We start from the raw sequence: 9183 nt of genomic DNA, 5'->3' as shown, positions 1-9183 counted from the left end.
CCCCACCAGCATGCAACAAACCTGCAGCTGTGGCCCTCACTTGTCTCTACTTACGCTTACCGGCCCTGCTCCACCGTGTTCGAGTCTTGATCCCCTCCTGCTCTCGTTGCCATGGTCTTCGCCTGGCAGGGTGCAGAGAAACAACACACACACACACACACACACACACACACACACACACACACACACACACACACACACACACACACACACACGGAGGAAAAACTCTACCCATCTCCATCCTGACTTCCAGGCTACACCTCGAGCATCCTGTGCAGAGGAATGAGAAAGGGGAGAGCGATTTGTAGCAGCAATCAAAACACACACATACACACGCGCGCAAACTCGCAAATCTGTGAACTTCTGCGCCATAGCAACCCTCCAACCCCGTTCTGTCGCCATTGCTCTTGTGCTCGCCCTATTGCGAGCGCCCTCTGCAACGTACGAAACCCTGAAAGCCGCCGTCAAAGGCTACATCCATTTGCTTTGCACCGACGTGTGAAACAAACACACACACACACACACACACACACACACACACACACACACACACACACACACACACACACACACACAGAGAGAGAGAGAGAGAGAGAGAGAGAGAGAGAGAGAGAGAGAGAGAGAGAGAGAGAGAGAGCGACACTTTCTGCACTGCCTGCTCTCCATGTCCCCGTCTTCGCCCCACTTAGCATTTGCCCCTTTTGAATTTACTCTCACGAGTTACAAGGAATTTTGGAAAATTTGAAGGGCTTTAGGGGAATTTATGACACATACGGGGGCACCTTGGGAGTTTTTGAAATTTGAGACGTATTTGGGAATTTCCAAAAAATTAGAGGGGCATTTAGGTGATTTTTCCATTAAAAAATTCTCTATATTTTTGTCTCTCTCTTCAAGGAAACACAAAGCATTTCCCTCCATTCGTTTAACACCCCTACAAACACTTAGCTTCACAAAGGTATCTCCCTAGATACCATCTAATAGACCCCATTTCCAAAAATTGGTTTGGCTACTCATAGATTTTTCAATATTCTACCCTTCTTTTGAAAAAAGAATTTCAAAAGAAGGGTAAAAATATTTTTGCCCTTCACTGAAGGGTAAAAGTGTCTTCGAAGGGCGTCGAAGCCTTCAAAAATTAGACCTGCGTGCCCCTCTCTCTCAGGCTTCAGCGCGAACAGGCAGGAGTGCGTAGTGCCAACGGCCTGCCTCGCGTCCCCTCTCTCTCAGGCTTCAGCGCCAACAGTGGCGAAACAACGCGTTTGGCTCAAAGGCCATTGCCGCGAGGGCGTCGGGATTAAGCAGACAGTGGGGGGGGGGGAGTATAGGGCAATGGAATTTGAGGGGTATTTTGGGAATTTCCACAAATTAGCAGTGGGCACCTGTGCTGCGTAGCGTTGCCTCTGAATTAGAGGGGCAGTCCTGTCTCTCGCGCGTGCGCTTTGTGTGTGTGTGTGGTGCAAGTGGCAGCGTCTCTCTCTCTCTCTCTCTCTCTCTCTCTCTGTGACTCATGCAGGGCACACGCAGGGCAGTATGGAGCGCTCTCTCTCTCTCTCTCTCTCTCTCTCTCTCTCTCTTCGTGCAGTGTCTGTCCGCTGCCGTGCGCCAGGGAACACCTCCTGGATCATCTTGCTTTCGGCACGTGTCGGGGGGGGGGGGGGAGCCGGAATCCCCTCCCCCATTATCTGTAGTATAGATACTAGCCTTTGATTTGATCCAGATGATCATGTGAGGCTTCACCTTTGCACTAGTGAGAGCTATCCCTTGACTACCTATATCCTACATTGATTTAAGTGATGATGTTATGCATGTGGTGCATATGGCTATATAAGACTACTCTATCATTTTAATTTTTAATTAACCACATCAATTTTTTCCATTAGTCTCTCTCTCTCTCTCTCTCTTTCTCTCTCTCTCTCTTCACCTGCCACTTCCACTTCCTTCCCTCCCTCTTCTCTTTCCCTGTCCCTCACGTTGCTCATAATTTTGATATCTTTTGTACATACAAAGGGAAGCCTATTGTCCATGCTAAAAAAGGAAGGGATTGTTTTGCATCATGGATGCTTAATATACATTTATATGTATAAATGTTTTGATAATGGCTTCCAATTTAGACACATACATGGGACATTCCATAGCTTGTACACATTTGTTTCGAAATAATATCGGAACAAAACCTGGAAAATTTCTTTCACAACTAGTGTATGAGCTTTTACTATTAATAGGAGAAGTGATCCAAAATTTTCAACTCTTTCATGTAGAGTTTTATGGTCTTATTGAGAATATCAAAGAGACATAACTGTGATTTGGAATGTGCATAACTTACATCTTCCAATTAGGAATACTTTTTGTTTTTTTTTATAAAGTTTTTAAAAAACCCTTGTCAAGGATTTTTTGAACTTTTCATTAAGGGTTAGTGGTTTTGCACATATTATTCATAAGGTGATAAAGTCCCTACATTTGTCAATGGTCATTAGGGTGGCAAGATCTAAAAGTTCACTGGACAATTTGTAGAAGGATGTGCTGGAACTGTTTGACGACTAGCTTCCATCCTGCCTCTGTAGGATGAATTGTATCATCCCAATAAAATCCCAAACTTGGATTAGAGCATAATCTATATGCTGGTTCACCTCTTGCATCTAAATTACCGCACTTTGTAGATTTGTCATGTCCGATGCAACAAGGTTTTAAACTTCCATTGCCTAGAAGCATAGATGAACCATACCAAATTAATAAAGATCTATTTAATATGAAAGAAAGCCATAAAATTATGCCAAACATTGACTTAGCGTGATGATCAACTCATGAGGAGAGCTCTAAGGCATGTAACACTCTTTTCAGACCAATCTTTACCATTATTTTGCATTTCATGAAAATTTGCATTGTGAGCAAGTCCAAATCTCATGAAAATAATCTTCGTGTTTTCAACATCGCTACCGTTCAATCTACTTGATAAACTCAATTTGAAGGTGATTTTGTGTATGAGTGCATCATTTGTATCATCCAAATAGAAGCTTTGGAGAGTCTTTGCTGATACCTTTAATTACTTCGCTTACATGCACACCTTCGTGCTGCTTGGTTCATTTTTTGCTTTTTTTTTAATAGGAGAATTGAAAGCATGTGCATGCACAAAAATGTACATAAACCATTGGATAAGGTTCTTAAAAAGTGGATGAACAAATCAAAAAATATATGGAAACAATGCAAATTTTCTATGCATGCAATTTGCTTTGAGAACTTGTGTACATGTGTTTCTTCAATCGAAGAAGAGAAAATTCTAAATGTCTTCATATTTCACAAGTTCAAGTTTCATTCTATGCAATTTTATTTTACTTGATGCAAATTTATCTACAACAATGTGCGCTTAATTTTTAATTTGTTTGTGACAAGAAAGAAAGTGATACCTAGCTTTGCTTGTGCCAAGGAGAAGGCACTATATAGGTCAAGCAATGCAATGGATCCATTTTTAAAGTAGTGACGAAGACCAAGCACATTCTTGAAGACCCTTGCATTGTGTGGTTGGGCTACGTTTGTTGTCCACGTATCATTGCAACTCCTATACATGTTCATTGCAGATGCAAGGGGCAAGCATCCAGTAGGTGGTAGGTATGTTACAAGAAACTTTCGTAAGCCAAGTCCATAAAGCTTCACAAGATCTGCGGATATTTGTTTTCCCACGTTCGCGGTCAAGGGATAAATACTCTACATACAACAAAAAAACTAAACAGTTAAGATTAAAAATTTGGCATAAATTGGTGTTTGGATCTATTGAATCTAACACTATTCATTAGGTGATTTGCCATAGAGATTTCTTTGCTTCCCCCCCCCCCCCCCCTCCCCCCCCCCTTCCCCCCCCTTCCCCCCCCTTGTGTGAATTATGTTTGTTTTCCCACATCTATTGTCAAGATATTATTAGGACTATGCCATAATTAACTTGCATCTCTACAAATGCTCTCTAGGGCCTCTCTATAAGTACTCTCTTGGGCATCTCTACAAATGCTCTCTAGGGCATCTCTATAGATGCTCTCTTGGGCATCTATATAAATGTCCTATTATTCATTTGTGCACCTTAATAGGTAGGGGGATGTATATTGTTAACTTTCTAGGTTCTTGTAGGGTTTCATGCTTATGTATGGAAGTGAGCATGTCCATTTTTGGCATGCTAAAACATGGCCGTTTGTTAGTAATCGAATGGGTCCCTTCAGTAAAGGGCCTCATTTGCTTCCTTTTAAAATGCCTGTGTCAACCTTCAACTTGTTTGTTTGAATGTCTGCGATCAGATTTGCATTCTTGCCAGTTCTTACGCAATTGTTAGCTCATTATTGTGATGTGCCGTCGCAAAACTAGTTTACCACACTCACTTTGGTTGAAGTGCTCTCAATTAAACAAGGCAAGGCCTCATGCCCATGTGTTTTTGCATTTGTAATACACATATTTGAAAGCATTCAAGTTTTTTTTAGCACAATGCATGCAAGCATGTATACATGTATAACCAAAGACAAAATTTCCATGACTTCCCAGTGCTTAATTGCAGGCAAACATGAGGCATGCTCTTGCCAAGGATGTCCAAAGTGAAATAGACTGCACTTACAGAGAGTGGCAATGCTTGTGTAGTAAGAGCATTGTAGTAGTCATCCCCAGACGGGGAGTAGATGACAATGGCAGAAGCTAAGTCTTGAGGTGTATATGAGGAGATCACACTTTGAAAGGACTCAATTTGGGACGAGATGGGCAACACCAGACCACTCATAGCTAGAACTCCACTACCCCCACTTGCAAAATTCAAACCGTTGGGCTCTTTCACACGTCGCTTTTGAAAGTTCGTGGGCATGCTCATATTCAAAGCCTCAGCTGCAAGAGAACATTTCTTGAGTTAGATCAAGTGACTATCAACATATTTTAAGTTGTCTTCTTTTATCAGAGTTCATGAGCTTGAGCACATAGTGAGTTCCTATATCAGCTTTGTCTATGGTATACAATATTCACACAAGAAGTTTTGGACAAATTCTCACAATATTTCCCACATTGTGACTTACCTCAACATTATGAGCTTCTGTGAGGGAGGCACGACATACCTAGCTAGGTACGATTGGGGGCAGGGGACCGCCGGCCTGGTGAGGGGCCAGTGGTTCCCTACCCCCAATCGTACCTAGCTAGGTATGTGGTGCCTCTCGACCAGAAGCTCATGATGTTATGCATTGTATGAAAAACACTGGAAAAGACTGTTTTTTCCTACATGAGAAATATTCACACTGGAAAAGACATGTTTTTTCCTCTATGGTATACAATATTCACACAAGAAGTTTTGGACAAATTCTCACAATATTTCCCACATTGTGACTTACCTCAACATTATGAGCTTCTGTGAGGGAGGCACGACATACCTAGCTAGGTACGATTGGGGGCAGGGGACCGCCGGCCTGGTGAGGGGGCCAGTGGTTCCCTGCCCCCAATCGTACCTAGCTAGGTATGTGGTGCCTCTCGACCAGAAGCTCATGATGTTATGCATTGTATGAAAAACACTGGAAAAGATTGTTTTTTCCTACATGAGAAAATTTCTAAATCTTCTTGTGGATCATCAATAGATGATATATTTCTACATACAGGTATGTATAAAAGCACACATGTCAAGCATCAATATAGACCATTTCACCCTTACCAATAGCATCGGTGAGCACATAGCCATTGCTGAAGCGGCCTGCGGGGGCACCGGGCCAGGTCTCCCTGCGGGGGCACCGGGCCAGGTCTCTCCATAAGGTTTAGACCATGGGGATGGACGCGACTTGTCGTTGGGGTTAAGATTGCCTGTGTCCACATAGGAGCTTCCAAAGATAAACATAGGCGGGGCTTTGGTAGAAAGTCCATGTGTTCTTCTTGGCTCCACTGCGCAAAAAGATAGGCAACCATATCAAAGAGAGAAGGGGGAAGGAAAGACGTTTAACAACCCACACAAATACTCTAGTACAGAGTTGCTTGTGAGTGAGTGATCTCTTCAGAGAAGACTACTGTGGTGTGTGTGTGGAGAGAGAGAGAGAGAGAGAGAGAGAGAGAGAGGTACTTACCTATGGGAGTCGCAAGAAGGGCGATTATCATGCAGGCAACGAAAGCGGGGCGCATGATAGGCTAGTTGAGCGCGGGCAAGACTGCGAGTGACTTTGGCTCTGCTACTCTTTATAAAGCTCTTGTCGACATGGGCGCTGATGGCGAGCTGATGCAGAGATGATGAAATCCGCCACTCCCAAATGCTCTCAATACCGAGGCTGAAGTATCACTTCCACTGAACGTTCTTTCTTGCTCTCCCCCACCAAACTTCACCAATTGCCCTTTTATCGCTTGCACTTTGCACTCCTCGTCCTCTAACCGTGTGTATCCACTCCCATGGCCCTATTCATCAAGCTTAGAGCCGGGTTGCACCATGTGCTAGTGGGGGCAAGGTGGGTGGAGCTATGCATAATTCACAAGAAGTTTTGGAAAGATTCTCACAATAATTCCCACATTATGACTTGCATCAACATCATGAGCTTCTATGAGGGAGGCACGGCATACCTAGCTAGGTACAATTGGGGGCAGGGGACCCCCGGCCCAGTGGGGGGGCCGGGAGTCCCCTGCCCCCAATCGTACCTAGCTAGGTATGCCGTGCCTCCCGAGCAGAAGCTCATGATGTTATGCATTGTCCCCTGCCCCCAATCGTACCTAGCTAGGTATGCCGTGCCTCCCGAGCATAAGCTCATGATGTTATGCATTGTATGAAAAACATTGAGAAAGGATCTCTTTTCTTACATGATAAAAGTTCTAAATCTTCTTGTGTAAGGTCGCACCCTTACTACCAAAAGGAGGAAAGGTGAAATTCTATTTACCTTAATTATCTAAGAGCGATTTGCAAAATGGAGAAAGGAGAAGCATGCCACTTGGCATTGGTTGATTGGAGAGGAAACGGTAGAAGGCAGAGGCTAAATTTAGCATGAGCTTCATGCCAAAACAACAACGATGTTTGCTTTCGTCGCACCAAAGAAGGCAGAGGACGAGCGATATGGGAAAGTGGGCGAGCTTGCAGGGGGTGGTGAAGCAGCCCTCGCTTGCTGTCCTGAATGGCGTCTGTTGGAATGCACTGATTGCGGGATACACACAACAAGAGCATGGACAGAAGGCTCTACGCTATTTTTAGCGGATGCGAAGTGATGGACTCTATCCAGATGAAATCACCTACGCATGCTTAAAAATTCCTTGTTAGTCATGGGCTGTTGCAAAATAATGTCGTGCTTGGCAATGCCTTATTTGATATGTATGCCAAATGTGGTGCACTTCAGAAAGCACAGAAAGTCTGTGAGGAGCTTCCTGACTAGAATGTCGTCTCGTAAACTGCATTGATTTCGGGATAAACGCAACAAAAGTAGGGCCGGATTACTCTAAGCTATTCTCAACGGATGCAAAGCGAGGGCTTCTCTCTTGATGCAATCATATCCGTGTGCATCTTGAAGGCATGTGGCTCTACGCAATATGCTGATGTGGACATAAAAATTCATGTTGATATTGTTAGTTAGGGGCTGTTGAAACAAGATTTCATGCTTGGCAATGCGTTGGTTGACATATTTGCTAAATGAGGTGCACTTCCGAGAGCACCAAAAGTGCTTGAGCAGCTTCCTGTCCAAATTGTGGACTCTTGGAATTCACTAATTGTAGGATTTTCCTCACAGGGGCAGGGCCAAAAAGCTCTAACTATGGGCACAAAAATTGCCTTAGTCGATATGTATGCTAGAATGTCGTCTCTTGGAGTGCATTGATTGCGGGATAAATGCAACAAAAGTAGGGCCAGATTACTCTAAGCTATTATCAGTAGATGCAAAGTGAGGGTCTCTCTCCGGATGCAATCATATCTACGTGCATCTTGAAGGCATGTGGCTCTACGCAATATACTGATGTGGGAATAAAATTTGACGTTGATATTGTTAGTCAGGGGCTATTGAAACAAGATGTCATGCTTGGCAATACGCTGGTTGAAATATTTGCTAAATGACGTGCCCTACAGAGAGCACCAAAAGTGCTTGAGTAGCTTCTTGTCCAAGTGTGGACTCTTGGAATTCACTGATTGTAGGATTTGCCCCACAGGGGCAGGGCCAGAAAACTCTAATTTGTTTTCAACTGATGCGAAGCAAGGGCCTCTCTTTAGATGCAATCACTTTTGCATGCATCTTGAAGGCATGTGGCTCTATGCAAAATGCTGCAATGGGCACATAAAATTCCTTAGTCGATATGTATGCCAAATGTGGTGTGCTTGAGAAAGCACAAAAAGTGCTTGAGGAGCTTCCTGTCTGGAATGTCATCTCTTGGAATGCACTGATTGTAGGATATGCGCAACAGGAGCATGGCTAGAAATCTCTAGGTTTTCTATAAGCTCTAGGTGGCTCTAAGGGCGGGCAAAGCGGCTCTTTGATGGGTTAGAGGTGGAAATCAGAAGGTGGGGCTGACTGCGAGGAATGAGAGCTATTTTGAGTGGCAATTCTAGCAGGCAACGGGCACAATTTTGAGGGCCAACATTGGGGTTGCTAAACAGGGCCTATTGGAGAAACATGTTGTGCTTAGAGGTGCTTTGGTCGATATGTATACCAAATGTGGTGCCCCCACGAAATTTTTTGGTTTAGCTGGGCTCCCATACCTATGGCCGGCCTTGCGCTCGTTGCCTCTCCCTCTTCTTTTCACTGACTTCATTAGACAACTGGGTGAGGCAGGCTTTCCTTTTGCTTCCAAACACCTCTTCTTTCCCATGCCCTTGTAGGCTTGTTGTCCTGTGGTGGCTGTCCTGTCCTTCTACATGCCATGCTTGGTCCTAGCCCCGCTGGTACTCTTCTCAACACAGGTCATATACAGAGTTGCTAGGCCAGGCTTTGGCTCTCCTTGACCAAATGGGAATCAAGGTAGATGGCATCAGTTGCACCATTCTTATAAATAATTTTCTAAGAGCTTAAGCCAACCTTTCAATTTTTCTTCTCTCTGGTGCATGACTACAGAGGAATGAAGACCATATTTGGCACTCCCAAAGGCTAATGAAGTTGGCGAGGATCTTTTCGTAGTGATGACTTAAAGAATTGGAAATGCACTCGTGATCGGGCCTACATCAGCCTAATGGATGCCTTGTTGAAGGCCAAGGAAGTTGACAAGGCTCGTGTCGTACTTGCCTAGAGTGGAGAAGAT

The 9183-nt window shown here is 44.2% G+C and overlaps 1 protein-coding gene across 2 annotated transcripts; it reads right to left on the bottom strand.

The window, feature by feature from the left end:
- Positions 1 to 1638: 1638 nt before the first annotated feature.
- Positions 1639 to 5793, bottom strand: LOC147421604 (GDSL esterase/lipase At3g09930-like). 2 transcript variants are annotated; one of them, XM_086502671.1, is made up of 4 exons: positions 5654 to 5793; positions 4586 to 4845; positions 3399 to 3696; positions 1649 to 2696 (listed from the first exon to the last, which is right to left on the bottom strand). In XM_086502671.1, exons 2-4 carry the CDS (start codon positions 4829 to 4831, stop codon positions 2491 to 2493), a joined length of 750 nt encoding a protein of 249 aa, XP_086358797.1. In that variant the 5' UTR covers positions 4832 to 4845; positions 5654 to 5793; the 3' UTR covers positions 1649 to 2490. The 2 variants fall into 2 exon arrangements, with proteins under 2 accessions (XP_086358796.1, XP_086358797.1); XM_086502670.1 differs by lacking the exon at positions 5654 to 5793 and having other exon boundaries at positions 1639 to 2696.
- Positions 5794 to 9183: the final 3390 nt, after the last annotated feature.

This window comes from Adiantum capillus-veneris, chromosome 27 (genome assembly GCF_014529385.1).
Source record: "Adiantum capillus-veneris isolate H3 chromosome 27, ASM1452938v2, whole genome shotgun sequence".
In the NCBI taxonomy this organism is placed as follows: Eukaryota; Viridiplantae; Streptophyta; class Polypodiopsida; order Polypodiales; family Pteridaceae; genus Adiantum; species Adiantum capillus-veneris.
The sequence above is the reverse complement of the archived record's forward strand: the minus strand, read 5'-3'. Positions and strand labels throughout refer to the sequence as shown.

What these genes read in the sequence shown, in the direction of transcription:
- LOC147421604 (XM_086502671.1), bottom strand. Translation starts at nt 4,831, where the DNA reads ATGAGCATGCCCACGAACTTTCAAAAGCGACGTGTGAAAGAGCCCAAC. An exon ending in CACAAGCATTGCCACTCTCT is followed by an intron (nt 3,697 to 4,585) that starts GTAAGTGCAGTC and finishes TGTTGTATGTAG; the next exon opens with AGTATTTATCCCTTGACCGC. An exon ending in CTTGGCACAAGCAAAGCTAG is followed by an intron (nt 2,697 to 3,398) that starts GTATCACTTTCT and finishes CTATGCTTCTAG; the next exon opens with GCAATGGAAGTTTAAAACCT.